The sequence below is a fragment of the Sorex araneus genome, chromosome 4, assembly GCF_027595985.1.
Source record: "Sorex araneus isolate mSorAra2 chromosome 4, mSorAra2.pri, whole genome shotgun sequence".
NCBI classification, from domain to species: domain Eukaryota; kingdom Metazoa; phylum Chordata; class Mammalia; order Eulipotyphla; family Soricidae; genus Sorex; species Sorex araneus.
The window spans coordinates 44,077,558-44,098,837 of record NC_073305.1 but is presented as its reverse complement, the minus strand read 5'-3'; the positions used below and the strand labels follow the sequence as shown (position 1 = coordinate 44,098,837).

General features: G+C 49.9%; 1 protein-coding gene across 3 annotated transcripts in view; it reads right to left on the bottom strand.

Moving 5' to 3' along the window:
* Window positions 1-1,099: 1,099 nt before the first annotated feature.
* KLHL18 (kelch like family member 18) overlaps window positions 1,100-21,280 on the bottom strand; it is a 49,595-nt gene continuing 29,414 nt past the window's right edge. Inside the window, exons 4-10 of one of the 3 annotated variants that reach the window (XM_055134896.1) lie at window positions 19,794-19,992; window positions 16,954-17,114; window positions 12,732-12,868; window positions 11,086-11,323; window positions 7,225-7,329; window positions 5,049-5,160; window positions 1,100-4,363 (exon numbers count right to left, since the gene is read on the bottom strand). In XM_055134896.1, the coding sequence (XP_054990871.1) occupies window positions 3,977-4,363; window positions 5,049-5,160; window positions 7,225-7,329; window positions 11,086-11,323; window positions 12,732-12,868; window positions 16,954-17,114; window positions 19,794-19,992 (1,339 nt within the window). In that variant the 3' untranslated portion in view covers window positions 1,100-3,976. The remainder of the gene's footprint in view (window positions 4,364-5,048; window positions 5,161-7,224; window positions 7,330-11,085; window positions 11,324-12,731; window positions 12,869-16,953; window positions 17,115-19,793; window positions 19,993-21,280) is intronic. The other 2 variants (XM_004614506.2, XM_055134897.1) reach the window with 2 other exon arrangements.

Genomic DNA, 21,280 nt, shown 5'->3' with positions numbered 1-21,280 from the left:
TGGGTGTGAGATGTGCTTGGAAATGTGTATGCCAGCCAACACACCCTCCCGAAACTGGAAAAGAAAGTCTGTCAGGGTCAGGGATATGGCCCAGCGGTCAGGCACATGCCTTGCCTGTGTATGTCCAATCTCTGGGATCAAGCCGAGAGCGTGAATCACCAGTGATGGTATATTGACTGTAAGCTAGCTGACTTGAGAATACGTGACTGAGGAGTTTCCTAACATCTACCATTACCACACTCCGGGTGTAATCTCAGGAAGGCAGATCTGGAATGTGACTACATTTGGGGAAGTGCAAGCTGACACAGTTCAGTTTTCACACTTCAGGAACATGGGAACCATCAAGGAGAGCCACCGCATGGCAGTGCCTGAGCTGCACCTCAGCCCAAGGGAATACTTCTCTGGGGAGGACTCTACAAATAAATCTGTGCTTAAAATTTTCCAGTGACTTTTAAGTGCATTAGAACTGAGCACTTCAGGCACAGAATATAAAAAGGAGCTGGTGGTTTTGGTTCCAGGCTGTCAATTTTTTCTTGGGGAGTGGAGGGGACTCACCCGGGGCAGTGCTCAGGGGGTCATACTTAGTGGTACTGTTTATTAAATCAGGGTTACATCAGAAGCAGCCACACGCAAGGGCATATGTGGATTTAGCTCCTATACTATCTCTCCAGCCCCTGACCTGCCACATTCCAATAGGGGATTCTTTTATAGTGGGAGGAAATCAGACAAAGGAAATGAAACAGACAGACAGGAACAGATAGACTAGCAAACACATTAATGAAGCCTTTCCTTATATTTTTCACCAGAGATTGACATCTCTCCAAAGACTGGTTTTACATCAGGTTTTCCCCTTATTTTGATAGGAACATTTTCACTTTGTTGAATATGTGTTTTGGCCTTACTCCTGGCTCTTCATTCAGGGATCATTCCTCGTGGGGCTTGGGGGACTATGTCAGGTGTCAGGGATTGAACGCAAGTCTGCTCACTGTCCAGTTATCTGCCCACTATCTCTCCAGTGCATTTTTCCCCCCACTGAATTCAACAAAAATATCATTTGTTTCTAAGATGTAAAAAAATAAATCAAGAAATGGCAAAAAGATATTAGGAGTGTACTCTTTATTTATCTTTGGTTTATTAACACAAAAGACATGCGTTCTATAAATAAAAGGGAATAAGATTCTCTGGAAAACAATAAATTGGTAGTAGGGAGAATTTTTATCTAGTCACATCTCTTGTGGCCAAGTCAAAGGCTGGCCCTTAGTTCCTATCTTGGCTTTGATCTCAGCTGAAACCCAGAAAAGAAGGCTCTGTGTGATACCTAAGGAAAATGCCCCAGGACAGTGAATGTCACCATCCCCTGCTCAGAGCTGGGTTAGACTTCCAAGCACCATTGGGCACAGCTTTATTGCCTCCATGTCATAGCCTTGTCACAATATGCTTGGCTCTGTCCCTTTTTCTCATGGTGCTACTGGGAAGGCTCCAACAGGAAGAGGCCAAATCAACCATTTAGTCTTCCCCATCAGATTAAGGGACCAATGGCAGAATGTGAAAATAGTAGTTTGTTCACTTGTGCTCAGAGCCTAGATCAAAGCACTGAATCCATCTTGGAAACACTGGTATCTGGTACAGTGATGTAAACTTCTGTACCAGAAAGCAGAAGTGGGCTTAGACCCACTACAAGAGCAACAAAAGTCAAGAGAAAAATGATCTATTCATTCCCAAAGGCAAGAGCTGGGCCAGCATCCTAAGGTCTAGGGGTTGGCTCACTCAGCCCCAAGTGATTCTTGAAACCTTCACAATCCAGGCTCATCAGTGCTGTTTCAAATTCACAAAAAGGGGCTTATAATAAGAGAAGCACTGCTACACTCCTTTTTAACAGGAAATGAAGACTCCAACGTTCTTCCAAAGTCTGGCTCTGGGGGCAAATGGAGTGGGAGTGAGAAATGCCGGGGCTCCACCACGAGCCCAGCCTAAACTATCAAATTGTTAAGTCTTTTAAAATAAACATTTTCAAGTGCTTGGAGTAGAGGCCCAGATCCTAAGTGGCAGACTACAAAGGTCCTTCCTTCTGGACACATGGCGATTGCACTCACTGGTAAACCTCACAGGCCTGGGGTGGGACGGTTGTCCCAGGCACCACAGTGCCTTTGTGAACAGGTTTCCAGGCCATCCCAGGCAGGCAGCAATGACAGGAGATCAACAGGTGGAGACCGACACCCTAAAACACAGTCTTGTGCTACAGGAATTGTATCCTCTTTCAGTCTCTACTGGAAGAAGTTCGGAAAACCAGATTTTGGCAGCAGCAGTTTGAGGACAGTCCCACTGCCCGGTGCACTGGTAACAGGAAGTGTCTTCCCATTTGGTCCCCACATTGCTACATCAAGATCCCATCCAGGAGGGTGGGAGGAGGAGCAAGGAATCTCTTCAAGAGGTCATTCACGAAGATCAGTGGAAGGAATATAAAATCGGTTCTGTACAGCAGCAAGAGATTCATTCAACCTTTAGTTCTTTTTTTACGTCACAAAGTTAGCTTTACTTGAATGTAGAAGTCTACCTTTGCTGGTCAGTCTGCCAAGGGCCAGGAGGAGGGAGGCCAGACCCCTGGAATTGGCGAGTGGATGGAAGAGTAGTGGACTGGCAGGGAAGACGAGGTTACTGGACCAAGCCAGTCAATGGCCGGCGGAAGGACCATGTCCCTGGTTAGGCTCTAGAGGTACAAATGGTCAGTGTGCTCCGGAAGTATCACCAGGAGGAAAGCTATCCAAGAATGGCAGACAGGCAAGTGACATTCTGGCCAGACTGGCTACTTCCTGCTGGTCAAGTAAGAAATGAGAATGGATGGATGGATGGATGGATGGATGGGTGTATTGGTGTGTGTGTGTGTGTGTGTGAACGGGTGTCATGGTGGCAGTGGGGGGCAGCCACAGGGATACCTGGAGCCTGTGGGGATGGTGGGCAGCTCCCACCTAGAAGAGTGGCAGTTTCGGTCGACTGGCGAAGCCTGTGATTAAAAAGTCCTCTGATGGCGGGTGTGAAGACAAACCCCGTGAGCACCTTGCTGCAGGACTAAATGAAGGGCACTGATCCCAGACACACCGGGGTTCAGAGGAGACCCCAAGTGCCACGCAAGGCCTTAGGACCCTTGGATCCGAATGGAGGGGCAAAATCTGCCCTTTTTCATGTGGGGTGGCTTTTCATTTGAACAGGTATTTATTTGCTGTTAGTGTCCTTTATGTTTTCTTCTTGCCCAAAAAAAAAAAAATTCGTTTATAAAAGCATCTCTTTCTTTCCAGTTTCTTTCAAGTGTTTCTTTGTGGAAATTCCCTTCTATATCTTTCAAGTATCTTATTCCATCTTCTGCTACTCCTGAATCAAATGAAACAGACCTCACTGAAACCCCCAAATAAAACAAAGAAAAAGCAGGTTGTCCCTGTTTTTCCTGCCATGGGAGTCAGGAGATGGCAAGAGGAGTTGGAGGCAGCCAGCCCACAGCTGTGGCTGCATTCTCACAGGCAGGGGGGCACCGGGCCTGTCCTGCCTGTCCCGGCCACACCCCAGTCTCCCCCTGGGGCTAGGCCCCTGCAGTCACCCTGCTGCCCACACGCTGGGCACAGCGGGGCTGGTGAGAGCAGGCGAGGAGCGGCATCAGGTGGATGGAAGGCTCTCTGCGCAGCGACGGTGGGAGCTGGACTTGGATGGAGCCTGTGGAGGTGTAGACCAGCAAAGCTGTCCTGTGTTGCCAGCTGTGGGACCCTGAGGGGCTTCTGTCCCATGCTGTACTTCTTGAGGACCTCGGGTGTGAAGGTCACCAGAGCAGCACAGTGAGGGAAAACTTGAGCACCTGGAAAGCTCGACCTCAGGTGAGCTCGCCTTTCCACCCCTCTCCTCATGTATTGCCCCTCGACGAGGGACCGTGCCTGGGAGAAAGTGCCTGTTTGTACCAGATCCCTGCCCCACCGCATCCTCCCTCTTGGCCTTAGATGGTGAGGAGAGGGATGCAGCCGACCCCAACCCCGCCCTCATGACATGCCATGGGGGCCATAAATGTCCAGCGGTCCGTCTCTGGGTCATACATCTCCACGGAGCTGAGGTTGGATTGTCCATCGTAACCCCCCACGGCATAGAGGCGCCCACAGCTGGCCACCAGGGAGACCCGGCTCCGGCGCGTGTGCATGGGGACGATCAGGCACCACTGGTCAGTCACGGAGCTGTACATCTCGGCAATGCTGAGGAAGCCGGAGCCGTCATAGCCCCCGCACACAAACATCTTGCTTCCCAGGGCGGCGGCCCCGTGCCGACAGCGCTTGTTGAGCATGGGTGCTGCGGGGTGCCAGGTGGCCGTGTGGTGGTTGTAGTGCTCCACCTGTAAGGGGGAGAGTGGCAGAGGGGCGGGATGGTCAGCGTCCGGGCTCAGTCCACGGTGATGGTGACTTCCCAGGGCCCAGCAGTCTGAGGTGAGAAACTCCAAAGGAACGAGATCTGCCGGGAGTCTATTCTGGCTCTAGCTCTGATGCCCAGATTCCTGCACAGTGCACCTGCTCCAGGGTTCAAGGGACAGCGGAAGCCACTGGCTAACCTGACCTTTTTATGTTCCCATCTCAAGCAACGTCCGAAGGAGTTGCCTGAAGGAGCGCCATTATGGAGGGCCAGAATGGGGTGTGTGTTTGGGGGGGAGGGGCTGAATGCCATGCAAAGTATGGCCTGGGTCAAAGGAAATGCCACTTAATGGCCCTTAAGGGCTTATTCATAAGAAAGGCAATTTCAAACCACATTCCAGAAGAATGCAACTGCGCAAATTTACCCCTTGAGTAACTGATTGGGGGCTGAGACCACACAGGTCTCAGGCTGCATTCGGAGAACTGGGCAGGGTGACAGGACTATCCTCTGCCCCTCCTCGGTGCCCAGGAGCATTTCGGACATGACCCCTCTCAATGCTGCCGCACCCAGTGAGGGCACGGCTGACACCTGCTCAAAGAGCTGCCTTTCTAAAGCGACTCTCAGAGGTGGAAGGAGTGTGTGCCCTTAGCCCAGGAAGAGCCCAGACTTACACTGTTGAAGATCTGCAAACCGTCGTGGCCGCCTGACACATATATCCTGCCCTCAAATACTGTAACCCCAGCAGCACTGCGATTTGAGCTCATCGGGGTCACCACTGTCCACCTTCAGGAAAGAGCCAAAGTAGGAGGGGACCGTGAGATTCGGTGTTCCTGTCCTCCCAAGGCTGCTCAGAGGGGTTGGCTGAGCAGTTGGCTGAGCCTGGACAACTCCCCATCTCTGTGCATCCCTCCCCACCGCCTTTGAGAACTGCTCTTGTCTGCTGGCACTCAGAGCCAGCAAGTTCCAAGCACAGTCTTTTACGCATAGGTTCCTCCCGTCTTCTGGCATCATTCTTGGGATCACCAGTTGTCTGGTAGTTGTGCTTTATTTATAAAGCTTGGCATGTTTAAGCTTTCCTTATCCTCCACATGCCTGTGGTAACCAAGTTCCCTCTATTTATTTGGTTTTGGGGCCGTGCCCGGCAATGCTTAGGGGGTTTCTTCTGGCTCTGTGTTCTGGGATCACCCCTGGTGATGCTTGGGGGGAACCATATAGGATGCTGTGGACTGAACCTGGGTCAGCCTTGTGCAAGGCAAGACCCCTGGTCCCTGTCCTACTTCTCGGCCCTAAGTTCCCTTTAGACAGTCTCCTAGTCATTGCTTGTCCCCTCCCCACACCACTGCTATACTATGGCTTCATACTTGTATCGCTGCAGCAGCCTCCTTACAAGGTCTGGTGCTTAGACTGGTCCCATCCCTCCCCTGAATGTACACCCTCACCACCCCCATCCCCCACCCCCCCAGCTCCTATTTCCTTGAAGGTACTGTCCCAAGTTCTTTACTATGGTTCTCTACTTGGTTCTACTTCCTTTACTGTCCTGTCCCACCCCTCAGCTGTTTCTCCATCATGAGGTGCACTTATTTATCTCCGAATCTTCCTCCTGCACATCTCTCATTCTCTCTCCATAATGGGTCTCCCTGCCTGGGAAGACATCCTTCACAACTGTGAGGCAATCAAGGCGCCCCACAGTACCCAATGGCTTGAGACAGCAGGCCCCAAGGCAGGATGATCACGGAAGCCCTGAGGCTGAGTGCTATTTACGGATCTTAGATTACTCTGCCGGAGACACAGGAAGTTAGCTGAGTGCAGGGAATATTGGTTTAGAAGAATTCTAATAAATCTATTTAAACTAATGGGCTTAATTTTGTTAAAGATTCAAATACCAAAATGACAAATTTGAGTTGAGCCTGCCAGTGGTTTTCAATGAGTGTTTCACAAACGAATCCTCTAACATGAAGACAGATGGCATATGAAAGGAGGTCAGCAAGTCCCTTCACCTCTTATTTTCAGTCCCGAATTAAGGAAAGAGAAGGACTCTAGTGGTATTATATACACCAGTGTTTTCTAAGCTTATATGGCTAGATCTATACTTTTTTCCAAATCATATCTGATCTACTATAAGAAATGCTTACTCTCTGGGGCTGGAGTGATAGCACAGCAGATAGGGAGTTTGCCTTGTACACAGCTGACCCAGGTTCGATTCCCAGTATCCCATATGCTTTCCCAAGCACCGCCAGGATTAATTCCTCAGGAGTAATTACTCAGGAGTAATTCCTGAGTGCAGAGCCAGGAGTAACCCTTATGCATTGCTGGGTGTGACCCAAAAAAGCTAAATAAATAAGAAATGCTCCTTCGCTCTCTCTCTCTGCTCCATCTCTCTCCTCTCTCTCTCTGCTCCCTCTCTCTCTGCTTCCTCTCTCTTCTCTCTCTCCCCCCTCACCCTTTGTTTTTTCAATAAAATGAGATGATTGGGGCTGAAAAGATAGTACAGGCTGTTTGTTGTTTGCCTTGCAGGCTGCTAACCTGGATTCAATCCCCAGCATCCTATATGGTTTCCTGAGCACTGTCAGGAGTAATATCTGAGTACAGAGCCAGGATTAACCCCTGAGCATCACCAGGTATGGCCCAATCCCCCACCGCTGCCTTTACCAAAACTGGGTTGATTAGTTAGAAAGTACAGACCATTATATGAAAGTTCCTAAGCATCCATGTGGATTAGTTGTTTTTCAATTATTCAATCATTCACAAAGCCCGGGTTAGTAAATACTGATTATGGTATTCTGAGTCTAGAAGGTGAGTGTGAGTTTTTGAGGGAGCTCAGGGTGCCCCAGGGAGCCAAATCCTTACTTGTCTGTCTCAGGTGAGTAGGTCTCCACGGAGTTGAGAGACGAGTTGCCATCGTAGCCCCCACAGACATAGATCTGCCCGTCCAGCACGACTGTCCCCATGGCACTGAAATGGACAGAGCGGTCAGTCCAGATGCGCAGCCTCTCATGCTCACGAAGAAATCAACGGCCTCTCCTCAGAACAGACCTAAGCCCCAGGGTCTGTGACTCAGCAAACGTATCAACTTGCAGGGCAAGAAGCTGCCCTGTGGGGGTTCTGGCTTCCCACCCACTGCCCAGCGGTACCTTGTCATCTCTTCTCAATCCCTGTGAGAACAGAAACGTTCCTCCACCTTCCCATGCTCAGGTCTAACTCACTGCTAAGGCTCAGGCCAAATTTTTCTCTCCTCAAAACTCTCTCAGCGGAATGAGTCTCTGGGAGCCCCTCCTGGGGCAGCTTCTCTATCACGGCACCTGGCCTACCCATTCATCCACGCACTCTCTCCATCATTTACCAAGTTTCCACAGCACATTTATATGGCACGTGCCCTCATGTGCCCTCCGAGGGCACCGGGTTTAGTGCTTAGAACTCTACAGTGCCATGATCTGATACCCAGAGGTACTGCTGGGCAAGTGGAGAACTCCTGGTCTTCATCAGTGCCAGCTCAACACTTTAGCTCAACACTGTACATAACAGGCTCCCAACGCAGTTACTGGGTTAATTTTTTCTTGCAACTAATCTTTTCGTTATGCATAGCCCTTACTCTGTTTAAGTGGGTGCTGAACAGCTCCTGTTCATGGTGCACTTCTTACAAGTGTCAGATCTCCAGCCAGTTCCTATCCTCACCACACCCCGCATGAAAATATCTCCATAACCAACTATACAGGCAAGTAGGTGCAGCCCAAGGAAGCTGGGTCCACCTTTCAAAAACTGTCTAAAGAGAAGCATGCTGCAATTTTAATAAGACAAGCCCAGCCTGACTCCCCCACTGTTCACAGGCTCTTCTAATATCCAAGATCCACGAGTCTGGTGTGATCATCTAATCCTCCACAAAGCCTCTTGAGAAACGAACACAAGTGCCTAGTTGTCTGATTTGCTGTTTTCAAACTTGATGCTAGAGATTAAAAACAAATCTGGGTGTCAAATAAGCAGGAAAATAAAGGATGCTGGCCTCATCACCACTCTTCAAATGTACACAGTGAGTCAAACTGATCACACAATGACCCTGGGAGGCACACTGTAACTGACCCTTCCTAAACGAACCTAAAAAGGACTGGCCATGGCAAGGACTGCGGCAAGATCGTGACTTCACCAGACATATTATTTGAGAAGTGAACCCAAGAAATAATACAAGAGGGGCCCAAAGTGATAGTGTGACAGTCGCTCTCCTTGCATGCAGCTGACCAGGGTTGGATCTCCAGCATCCCAAAAGGGTCCCCCAAGCACAGCCAAGAGTAATATTTTTTTTTTTTTCTTTTTGGGTCACACCTGGCGGTGCACAGGGGTTACTCCTGGTTCTACATTCAGGAATTACTCCTGGCGGTGCTCAGGGGACCATATGTGATGCTGGGAACCGAACCCGGGTCGGCCGCGTGCAAGGCAAACGCCCTACCCGCTATGCTATCACTCCAGCCCCAGCCAGGAGTAATCTTTGAGTGCAATGCCAAGAGTAATCCCTGAGCATGTGTGGCCCCCAAACAAAAAAGAAATGGGTCCAATGATAGGAGAAAGAATAATAGCTGCCACAAAACAGTGAGATTAGGGGCTGGAGCAATAGCACAGCGGGTAGGGCGTTTGCCTTGCAAGCGGGCGACTCGGGTTCGATTCCCAGCATCCCATATGGTCCCCTGAGCACCGCCAGGGGTGATTCCTGAGTGCAGAGCCAGGAGTAACCCCTGTGCATTGCCAGGTGTGACCTAAAAAGCAAAAAAAAAAAACAAAAAAAAACAAAAAACAAAACAGTGAGATTAACTATCAAATAAGTCATAGAGATAAAAGCAAAGAAAGAAGAGTTTAAACTATGGATCAGTGTGAACTAGAATGACCCATGGAAGCAGCCTAGATGACTAGAAGGGAAAAAATGATGGCAGGAAGGAGGCTGTCACTAACTAATAGAACAGAAAATCACATAGGATGTCAGGAGAAAAGTGATTAGGAACATTTTAAAGCAGTCTGTAATTTAAAAGGGATGGCACAGAACCAGGCCTATACTAGTAATAACAGGGCATTAATCACAGCAAGGAAAAGAAATGAATGCCCAGAAGACTTTCCTCCGGCCCAGAGCACAAATACAAGGAAAAGCAACTGATGGCAGTCAAAGGCATATGAGGCTGGGGACGTGGAGCAATGAGTCACCCGAGGCCCCAGAAAGCTGCACAGTCTCTACACAACAGGACAGGGAAGCATCTGAGGTGGAGATGAGATGGTGGGAAAAAAGATCCATGAGAGGAACAGATCTCAAAAGCAGATTATTTTCTTCCCAAAAAAACCTGCTTGGACCCTTTATGGATCTTGTTTTATTGTTTCAAAGACAGACACCTCCCAGCTCAAGGCTGCAGGCTTAATTAAGAATGCTGAGTGCGGAGCACCCTTGTCGCGATCATGACACTTTGACATAGCAAAGTTCTTCCACAGACTCTTCTTCCTCACCACATGTGAAATTACTTCATTCCTTTTCCTGCCATATCACCTGATCAGTAATGAAACCTAAGCATGGCCAGACAAAGTGGCCTGTGAGGCAAATACTTAGACCACACAGAATTATAAAGCTGGAAGCCCTTGAAGAACAACTGGTCTAGTGCCCCTTTCAAACAAAAAAAAACCTTATGTGAGAGAGAGAGAGAGAGAGAGAGAGAGAGAGAGAGAGAGAGACAGAGAGAGAGAGAGAGAGAGAGAGAGAGAGAGTGTATGTGTGTGTGTGTATGTGCCTGTACCAGGGATGAAAACCAGGGCCTAACGTATATGAGGCAAATGCTTTACCACTGACTTCTATCCCAAGCCCCTCTTTCTCTTCTCAGTCTCGAAAAGATAAACATCAGAGTCAAGATATCATGAGGTCGCACCAAGGGCAGAAGAGTGGAAGAACTTAACAAGTTACATCCTTGAGAATTGTTGGCCCCACTACCCCACGCTCCCACCACCCAACCATGTGCCACAATTCCACTCATATCTGACGGAGGCAAAACTGCCACCTGTCACTTTAGCATTACGGAAGCTAAATTTGAAGGTCCTAGGCCCATTCCATTTCTTATTCAGGAAACAGGAGCAGGCAAATGATGGAGGAAACAAGTACCTAGTCTGTGTCAAGTGACATACAAACTTGGTTACTTCCAATGACCTATGTGCTCACGCCTGGGAGAATGTGTGATGACTTCAAGTAAAAAACTTGGTCACTATGATTCATCTACTCCTGCGCAGTTCTTGGGGACTGGAGTGGGGGAGGGGGATGGGAAAGGAAATATCAAGGAAAAATTCCCTGGATTTCCTTTTATCACTAATCAAGTTAAATCTTTCTTATTTCCCAAGTTTCAACTTTAATCCCACCTCTTCCCTGAAATCTTCCAGATGGTCCAATCCAGTTTCTTTCCCTCCTTGAATCTTCCATAATACACATTTCCAGTCCTTATCTGGCAATTAAAATAATAATACAACTTCCACATGTCCATGTCTTGACTCCCCAGGTTCCTCAAAGACAAGGCAGGCATTTAACGTTTAAGTAGATGGGGGCTTGCTCCCAGGAGGTGCCGGCAGTGGCTGGCCTGGCTTGCAGGAAATTCCTAGGCCAAAGCTGTTTTACTTTATTGTGTGCCCCTGCTTGTCTAGCATGGTGCTCCCCAGAGGCTCATGTATGTGCTCGTGCTGCACCAATGGCTTCCAGAATACCTTCTCTTGCTATTCATGCTTCCCACTCTGGTCCATGCGTCCGTCTCTGGGTTGTAGACCTCCACAGTGCTCAGCCGGAGTTGGCCGTCATAGCCGCCGATGGCATAGAGCAGCCCGTCCACCACAGCCACTCCGACGCGGCTGCGGGCTGTCGTCATGGGATGGCACTTCTCCCAGCGATTGGCGACGGGGTCAAACACTTCCACCACATTCAGGGAATCACCTGCATAAAAATTTGCTACTCAAATTAAAACAAATGAGACCGCTTGTTTAGATCGCAGCTGATGGGCATCACTAACAAGACGCCAGATGCTCCTGACTCTAGTGGTTCTTCCCCGCCCTGTTCGTCAGAAGGGCCCGCTAAGCAATTTCGGCCAAGATAACCTCAAACCTTACTCCTAAAGGACGATCAGAATCAGACAGGAGACATTTCTGCAGAGGCCAATTTCAAGTTCTAACAAGATACTCCACGTGCTTCAAGCCAGAGATGAAGGGTCTTTCTTCAGGGGGCATACACAGTCTCCCTGAAGCCTTCCTCTGGCAAGGAGGCTTGCCCAGAGGAAAGGACATACGTCCCAATGCTGACCTTTCGCTCCCTAGATGGCCAGTGGCTTTCTCTCTACGCCTTCTGTTCTCACATGTGAAATGGAGAATTATGGAGAAGCTGCCGGAAGATTAAATCGATATGATAGGCAAAGCACCTAACAGCTTGAGAATATACCAAGTGCTCAATAAACAGTAGTTATGATTGCAGATAACCCCCCTGCCTGTTTGACTCTGCTTTAAGGCACTAAAGGTCCTTGCCATCTGCCTACAACTATTAGTTGAAGGAGGATTTCACTTTTCTGAGTTGCTTGAAGTTAAGAGGCAGCAAGTTCAGACCCACCCTAATACTAACTTTCAAATGAAAAACTGAACAACACTCCAACAGCTCCTCGCCCCCACAAACCTAGACTAATGCTATGGAAAGGCCTGGCCTTCCCAGCAGCCATGGCGGCACCTTGGGCCTCTCCCCCGTGCCAAGTAGGCAGGCGTCCCTGCTGCCCTCCCTGCTGCTCCTCTGCTTCCCTGCAGCGGTGCCCAGGTGGATGCTGTCTAATGCAAGAACTGCCATAACGCTGACTGTAAAGCACGTGTGTGCTTCTCAGGAGGAAGAAGGTGCAGAAGCAGCGGCCCCTCCATCTCTGGAGAGCCCTCCTAGTGGGGGTATTCTCAGAGCCAAGCTCACAGTTCCCTATGACTCAATGTGATTAGCTGGTAAGAGAACCAGGTCACTGACTGCATCCTGTCCAGGCCATAGGAAATGCCAGACGGTGTGGGACAAGGGAAGAGAGTGCTGGCTCAGGAATTGGGGCCTGAGTCCTTGTTCTGCCAAAACACCCATGTGAACATAGTGCTCTGGGATTTCCTCGCTGCAGGGTAAGGAGCCGAGGCCTCGGGGACTCTGCCAGGCCTCCTTGGCATTGATATTCTGATTCAATGACATGAAGAGCTGACTCTGTCACTGTGGAGCAGTGACATACCGGGAAGAGGGAAGGGTGGTGACAGGGAAGGAAAGGAGAGAGGAGCAGGGCTAGCCTGGGTTGCTTGCTGCTCTTGATCCACAGAGTCAAGTCAGGGTGCTGCAAAGCGGAGTTGCAAGGTACCTGCTGAGTTGAGGCCCCCCACAGCATAGATCAGCCCAGTGATGGACGTGCAGCAGCGAGGCCGAGTTCTGAAAGCTGGCAGGTGCGGCCGGCGCTCGGGCATGAGGTGATAGTCTTTTGCTTCATCCACCAGGTCTCTGGAATAAGATGCAAGACATTAAGACAAAGAGGGTGTCTTCCCCCATAGGGGCACACATTTGCATTTCTTTCTTTCTTTTTTTTTTGCTTTTTGGGTCACACACAGCAGTGCACAGGGGTTTTCCTGGCTCTGCACTCAGGAATCACTCCTGGCAGTGCTGGGGGACCATATGGGATGCTGGGAATAGAACCTGGGTCCGGCCGCATGCAAGGCAAATGCCCTACCCGCTGTGCCCCACATTTGCATTTCTTTTGTTGGCTTTTGGGCCACACACAGCAGTGCTCAGGGCTTCCTTCTGGCTCTGTGCTCAGGGATCATGCCTGACAGGGCTCGGGGACTACCTAGGGAGCCAGAGATCAAACTTGGGTCAGCCAGGTACACAGCAAGATCCCTACCCGCTGTACTATCTCTCTACCTCCCCACCATATGCATTTCTCTTTGGGGGGAGGTCTTTTCCTTTGTTTTTTTGGGCCATATCCGGCAATGCTCAGGGCCTACAATCGGCTCTGTGCTCAGGGATCACTCATGGCAGCACTCGGGGGACTACATGAGATGCCGGGGATTAAGCCCAGTCTGGCCGTGTGCGAGGCAAACACCCTACCCACAGTACTATCGCTGCAGTCCCAGAGATCAAGCACTTTCTGAAAGACAGATGCCTGGCGGGAGGAAAACAGGGAGTTGGCTAAAACAGCTGACCTAGGGGAGATTCAAACAGCCTACATCCTGACGCCATCCGCCATCCGACCAGCTCTTCCTTTCCATCCTGATGGCTCATATCCTGCAATTAACTATCGCATGCCCAGAATGTGGCAGTAGAAACCAACAGACAGAGGATCCTGCCTCCTGCCCAGCCCCCTCCCTAGAATAGTCCAAGTTCTTTAAGAACCTTCAGTATCTACCCACTGACGATAGCAAAAAGGTACAATTCTTCAACAGCACTCCTGAGACTGTTTATCACAGGGTCCTCATAATACCTCCACCCCTTCCTAACACACAAGTTTGCACTGTTTGCACCCAGGCACCAACTCCCTGCCAAACTATGTGTGAATATGACAAGAAATTTGAGAGCAGTGAATAGTCTTCTTTTACTGATCTACTTGCAATGCACAAAGCCACAAGATCTATCCCCAGTGGTACTCAGGGGGCCAGGCAGTGCTGGGGATTAAACTCAGGGCATCACATGTGCTAGGTGTGTGTCCTTCCACGTGGGCCATGTCTGCTCTGTTGCCCAGGTCAAGCTCTGCTTTGATAATGAATCTTTCAGAGGGCTGTCATTTTTTTTTTCCGGTTTATTTTCATTTTTGAGTCACACCTTGCAGTGTTCAGAGCTAACTGCTGGCTTTGCACTCAAGTACTGCTTCTGGCAGGCTCAGGGGGCCATATAAAGTGCCAGGGATCGAACCCAGGTTGGCTGCAAGCAAATGAGCACCCTGTCTGCTGTACTATGGCTTCAGCCCTGAGGGCTGTCATTTTTCTGAGCTGTTTTGGTGGCTCCATTGTACCATGTCATCTTTGATTTCTTTCAAGTTTACAGGCTGGTGAATGGTGAATGTGCCCCCCACTTATCCATCACTGTAAATGGGCAAACCCACTCGGGGCCAGTACACTGACTAATGCTTATTGAAGAGGGCAAGAAGGGCCAGGGAGAGAGTTCAAAGGGTGTAGACTTTGCACGTAAGGGTCCTGGGTTTGATCCCTGACAATGAATGGTCTCCCAAGCACCACAGGTTGAGAGTGACCCCTGGTGATGTAGGTAGGTAGATAGGGAAAGGCCCTTGGCAATGAAACAGATTAACAAAGCCTCTAGGAAGGAGAATCCTGAGACTGACCCACCTTGTGGATACAGAAAACAGACCTGATAAGACCTTCAGCAGACCCTGAGGAGGTTGGACCCCTCCCCATGAAGTTCCTCAATTCTGTCAACCTCTCCCTTAATCTGATTATAATGTGATCCAGCCTAAGGAAGACCCAGCCTCCCTGGTAACCTTAGCAACGGACTTTTACCTGGAAAGAAGCCCCCACGTGGGGGCAGGTTGCAGAAACCCTATAAAAGACACCTTGAACAAAGGAAGGGCGCGCATATGCTGCCTGAGCCCATGTGCTGCTTGTGCCATGTGGCCGAGCACATGTGTCGCCCGCATCTCCCCCCTTGAGATGTGTACTTTCATGCTTTCGTGTCCAGTGCTAGGATGTGTGTAGAGCTTCCTCCACCCTTGGAGAAGCCCGCGTTCTCTCTTGAGCGCGTTACTCCTACTGGTTCTTCTTTTCCACTTATCCCTTCCTCCCTCCCTCAGAAACCTCTGAATAAAATCTATTTACTTCACTGCTTGTCTACTCCTGAAATTCTTTTCCGCGAGCGAGACAAGAACCCAGTTACCGTGGGTCCCGGGTGTTTGAGGCGGTAGGAGAGAAAGTGACCGTCTTTCTCCTCCCCGCTTCACGAAAGTCACCCGTGGGGCCCACCAACATCACTGGGACCTCCAGATATGGCTCATAAACCAAAACCTCCAGATATGACTCATAAATATAAACCCAAATATGACAAGAAGGCAATGAGCCCTAGGAAGTTATTGCAGCTATCAGTATGGACAGGGTCAGAGTGTGCTATAATAACACAAGTTTTTAGCCCAATAGCCCAATGAATGGAGATGCTGGGGAAAAATCCTCAAAAGCTTAGAGGGGGAAGCCACTTTTGCCTTGATGCCTCACTTTTCATCTGTCAAGGGGTAGTAATTGGGTTCTTCCAGTTCTAGACAGAAGCAGATCAACACGCGGGCCATAAATTAGGACAGACTGCTCCAGATCCTTTCTCCTCTGATCGGAACAGATGACTTAAGTGGCCCAGTTGTCTTCTCTACCCAGTCATCTGCGGCACTCTGTACACGCCCATTTGATGTTAGCAGGTAGACTAGGGAAGGGCCCCATTCCCCTCCCCACCGTGGTAATGAAATTTAAAGTCACCAGTCTTAAGTCTGACCCACCTTATGGACACAGAACGCAAGATCTGTTAAGACTTTCTCCAGCAGCACACCCTGAGGAGACTGAGCCCCTCCCTACAGAAAGGGCCTGAAGGAAATTACTGGAGAACCCTCAGTTTCCTTCTTTTAATTCTTCCCTTTAATCTGATTAACCCTCAGCTAGCCCAAACCAGAGAAGACTGGACCCACCCTCAAGAGGAAGAGACAGCAGGAACAAAGGTCAAGAAAAGGAGTTTCAGGGCTGGAGTGATAGCACAGCGGGTAGGGCGTTTGCCTTACATGGACCAACACAATTGGATTCCCAGAATCCCATATAGTCCCCTGAGCACCACCAGGAGTAATTCCTGAGTGCATAGCCAGAAGTAACCCCTGTGCATTGCCAGGTGTGACCCAAGAAGCAAAAAAAAAAAAAAAAAAAAAAAGAAAAGGAGTTTCAAAGAAGACCACTCCCAACTCTACCTCCTTGGAAAAAACCCTTGCAACAGACTCTTATCTAGCTAGAAAGCCCCGCATGGGGGTGGTTTGGAAAAACCCTATAAAAGCCAGTTGAGCAAAGGAAGGGAATGCATATTCTACCTGAGCTCATGTGCTGCTTGTGCCCATGTGGCTGAGCACATGTGGTACCCAAATCTCCCCTCTTGAGATGTGTACTTTTATGCTTTATATCCAATGCTGGGGTGTGTGCAGGAGCTCCTCCACCTTTTTGAGAAGCCGAAGTTCTCTTTCTCACTTACACACTCTCACTTTCCCTCCCTTCCTCTCTCTCTCACTCTCTCTCCCCCTCAAAAACCCTCCAAATAAAATCTATTTACTTCATTGCTTGTCTACCCCTGAAATTCCTTTCTGCGAGGCAAGACAAGAAAGAACCCAGTAACCCTGGGTCCCAGATGGCAGAGGCGGATGAGGAGAAAGTGACATCTCTCTCCTCCCCGCTTCACATAAGTCACCTGTGGGGCCCACAGACATCAATTTCAGACTTTACCAGTCCTAGTCTTCCCAGCTGGGTCTCGGGTACCAGGTGCAGATTGGGAGAAAGTGGCCCTCTCTCTCCTCCCCGCCTCACATAAGCCACCCAAGGGGGCCCATTGACTTCACATTCACTCACCTGCATTTGTGGCAGCAACGCACCAAGTCCTCCTGTTGTACTCGGTCAGCCAGGAACTGCGGCCGGCAGAGGGGCAGGCGGATATTGGAAAGCAGCTCCGGAAGGCAGGGCCCTCTTTGGTCCCGGTCATATCGAACCCAGGCCAAAGCAGCTTCAAAGACCTGCCGTGATCAAGAGCAAAAGCTCTGGGAGCAATTCCTGCAACCCAAAGGCTGCACATCCCCAAACCCACCATCTCAGCACATTGACACCCTACACTGAGAGAGTTCCTTGGACTTATGAATTTTCCTCCCCCGTGTCTCCTGAATTTGCTGTCTTCTCTCCATTTCCCCAGCTATTCCATTCAGTCAGGTCTCCGGACCCACCTGGAGAGAGGTGAGGTCATTTCTTCACAGCTTCTTAGTTCTCCTGGCTTCCTAATGAGAACTCACCAGTGGTTCCTTCTTCCTTTCTGCACAGCAACTGTCTGTTTAAGTTCTGTCCTGGTGCTCCTTTCCCCTCCTCCCCGACGGACTCTCTCTCTCTCTCTACTTCCCACTCCTTTAAGGCCTGGCTCCCAGTCCATGTCCACCAAGGCTCCTTCACTAACGGCTCCAGCCACAGGACATCTCTCTTTATCACTGCAGTGAATGCGAGACGCCCCAGGTAGAGAAACAAAGCACAAGGCTTTGCTCTCAAAATGAGCCCCTTTTCTCATGTCACAGGGCCCCTGCGACTACGCCCAGGGTTACTGGGGCTCAAGGATTCTTCTCCTGGAGCTCAGGGCTCTTCCTGCCGAAGCAGTTTCAGGATAGACCAGGACTCTGAATTTCGAGTATCGGCTTGGCCACGGCCTTTGGTTAGACTTCGCGGCCCCCTGAAGCTGCTGCCTATCGATAGTGGTGTTTCCAGAGCCAAACTTTCTCCGCCCCTCGCAAGACCCCTCACAATGCCCCTTGCCAGCACCTGCTCCAGGTGGCACGACTCACCATCTTCAGAACAACTCAAAGCACACTTTGGTTAAGCAAAATGGATGGCCCTGAGGGCCAGGGATGCTGCTAGAATGGCAGAACATATGCCTGCTGAGTCTGCACCACACGGCCACAGCTGGGTATAGCCCCGGAGGGCCAGCACCACTGAGCGGGAGTCCTGCTGGGTGACCTTGAACTCCAAAACACTGTGGGGACCCCCTTTCCAAAACTAAATGAAAAAGGGTGATCCTTCCCTTCTCTCCTGCTACCAACACCCTACAGACTCATTTAGGCTTTTCTGAACACCTCGGGAAGTCATCTTCCTTATCCTCAGAGGCCCTTGCACAAGCTTCTTTGCCATGGGGTAATTCAGGCTCAAAGGACTAGAGCCCCCACCTGTGCGCGTGGAGGCCCCAGGCTCAATGTCTGCACTGCAAGGTTCCTTCCCCTCAGCCCAGCCAGGAGCAAAATCCCCACCCACTCCACCCCAGCTCAGCCCTGGGAGTAGCCAGAGCATGGCTGGGTGTGGCCGCCAAACCTAAGTAAATAAAGAGGTACTTTAGATCATTAGCTAAACAGTAATAACTAAATAGTAATAACCTCTGACAGCTGCCCTACACCCTACCCCAGTTCCTCTCCCAGGCCCCCGCCATATCTCAGGCCTGGTTCCTCACCTCTCCTCCTGCATGGGTGCCTTGAGGGGTCCACAAGCCATGCTCCTGGCTCCCTTAATCCCCTCCCCTGAATCCCATCTCTAACCCGCCCAAGCCTAGCTCTTTAAACCAACTCACCTCCACTCTGCACCTCCACCACACCGTGTGGAGGCAGAAAAATGCGAGCAGTCTGACACTGATACCTACATCCCTGCCTGCTCCTTCCTCTCCCTAGCTTTGTCCATTCACTCCCTCCTCTCCGAGAAGAATTGCTCACACCTCTTCTTGTGGTTCTCCCAACACCATTTTCTTATCCTCACTCTAAGTTGAGGAAACAGTACCTGTGGGGTCTCCCACCCCGCCCCTCCCTGCACCAAGCTCTCCCTCTCGAGGCTGGCAGGTTTGGACAGCCTTTGCTCCCGTCAAATATGTGCCCCTGTGCATTCAGCAACTACTCTTCCCTTCCTCCTGCACTGCCACTTCTTCCCCACTCTCCTCTAGACAATTCCCACCGTATCATTTCTCTCCACCTTAAAGTCAATCTTCTCTGGATTTTCCTTTTTTTTTTTTTTTTTTTTTGCTTTTTGGGTCACACCTGGCGATGCACAGGGGTCATTCCTGGCTCATGCACTCAGGAATCACCCCTGGCGGTGCTCAGGGGACCATATGGGATGCTGGGATTCGAACCCGGGTCGGCCGCGTGCAAGGCAAACGCCCTACCCGCTGTGCTATCACTCCAGCCCCTGGATTTTCCTTTTTAAATGCCCATCCCCACCCCCACGGCCCCAGTGCTCTGGTGGCTCTCAGAATAAGACTGTCAGGAAAGTTTTCTGTATTTATTTGGAAATAAAAATAAACATGGCAGCATTGTTTCTACCAATAGGTAAAAGGCAAAAATCCTAACATCCAATTATGAGGGATGCTGAGGGAATAAAAATAACTGAATAGTTGACTTAGAGCATGCTCAGTGGGGTGGAGTGGGAGCTTTGCATGCACAAGGCCTGGGTTTGATCCCGGCACCAGCTGGTCCCCCAGAGAGTCAGGAGTAGTCCTGGAGCATGGGAAGCCCCTCCCAAGTTAAACAAATTTTCATGAAAATTGTTTTTCATAAGCAAACCCATAACAAACAGGGGCACACAGGTCATGAGCTTTACTTGTGAAAACACAACAGAAAGAGAAGATCGGAAGGAGCAACTGACACTGGGTTGCCCGCTGCCCACCCCTGGGCTCGACAGACCTGCTCCTCTGATCTGACGTTCAGCTCATCCCGAGACACCAGCTCAAGCACGTCTTCCAAGGGCAGCGCCAGGAACTCTTCCGACATGGACACCTCCACAAAGTGCTGGTGGATGAAGCTGTTGGCCGCGTCATACAGCACAGCACACATCATTGTCTCCGCAAACTGGCGAACACCTAGGCAGTTTTTGGGGTGAAGCCTTTTGGCATTTAAAAAAAAAAAGATGAAAAGAGAAAAGTTAGGGGAAAAAAGAAATTTTGAATAGTTGAACTATCAGGTGATTCTGAGTAGACAGAGAACTGGAAGGAGGGAAAAACAAAACAAAACAAAACACTAAGCTTTGTCCTCAGCTTTGATGAACCTGTGTGGCATTAGTGCACTCTTTGGAACTCAACTTGTAAAGGTATAAAATACAGCAGATTCTTCTCAAAGGTTCTAGTCACTTGGGCCCAGTGCTCCATGCATTAAGGTACAATGTGCTACTTGGCAAGTCCTGGGAAGCAGCAATCGAGAGAAAACAGGAAAACCCGTTTGCTCTCCTTCAGCTTCTAACATTATTTATCTTTTAAAATTTTGAGTGGTGGGGGCTGGAGTGATAGCACAGCGGGTAGGGCGTTTGCCTTGCACGCGGCCAACCCAGGTTCAAATCCCAGCATCCCATATGGTCCCCTGAGCACCGCCAGGAGTAATTCCTGAGTGCGGAGCCAGGAGTAACCCCTGTGCATCGCCAGGTGTGACCCAAAAAACAACAACAACAACAACAACAACAACTAAATAAATAAATAAATATAATTTTGAGTGGTGGTGGGGATCGAACCTTGGGCCTCACATATGCAAAGCAAGTGCTTGCCCACTGAGCCACCGCCATAGCCAGCCGCTGAAATTTCACTTGAGAGTCACTTCTGGACACCGAGCGGGCAGTGCTGAGTTGTAGAGTGAGAACTCAAACTATGAGCAGGGAGCTCTCCAACATCAGAACCCTTAATGCTTATTTCTGTAACTAAAAATTAAAACAACCTCCCCACTCCCCAGCAACCCCAAGCGTCTCAGGATACATTACACACAGTACAAGACAAAGCAGGGCTCTCCGAGTCCCTCCCCTTCTTCAGGGGGTCTTGGATGCAAACTGTCTCAGGGGATTCTCAACATGTTAGGTGATGGGGAATGGATGCCCCAGCAGCTGCAGGTCCTTTTTCCTGTGTTGTTGCTGCAGCAGTGGCCGTGGTGGCATTTGCTCTTAGACATGCACCACCTTGTTGCTGAGACCAAATTTAGCACCACTGACCATTCATAAAGTGATCACCGAGGGCAATGCCACTGATGGCAACAATATCCACTTTGCCAACATTCAAGGCACACTGGTGGCCAGGTGCCCAAGGCAGTCAAATCTGCTCATTCTGACCATCACCACTTGTGTTTTAGAGATGTGCTGGCACTAGATGAGAAAAGGCAGAACAGGACAAAACAAAGAGCCCCCTTCTTCTTCT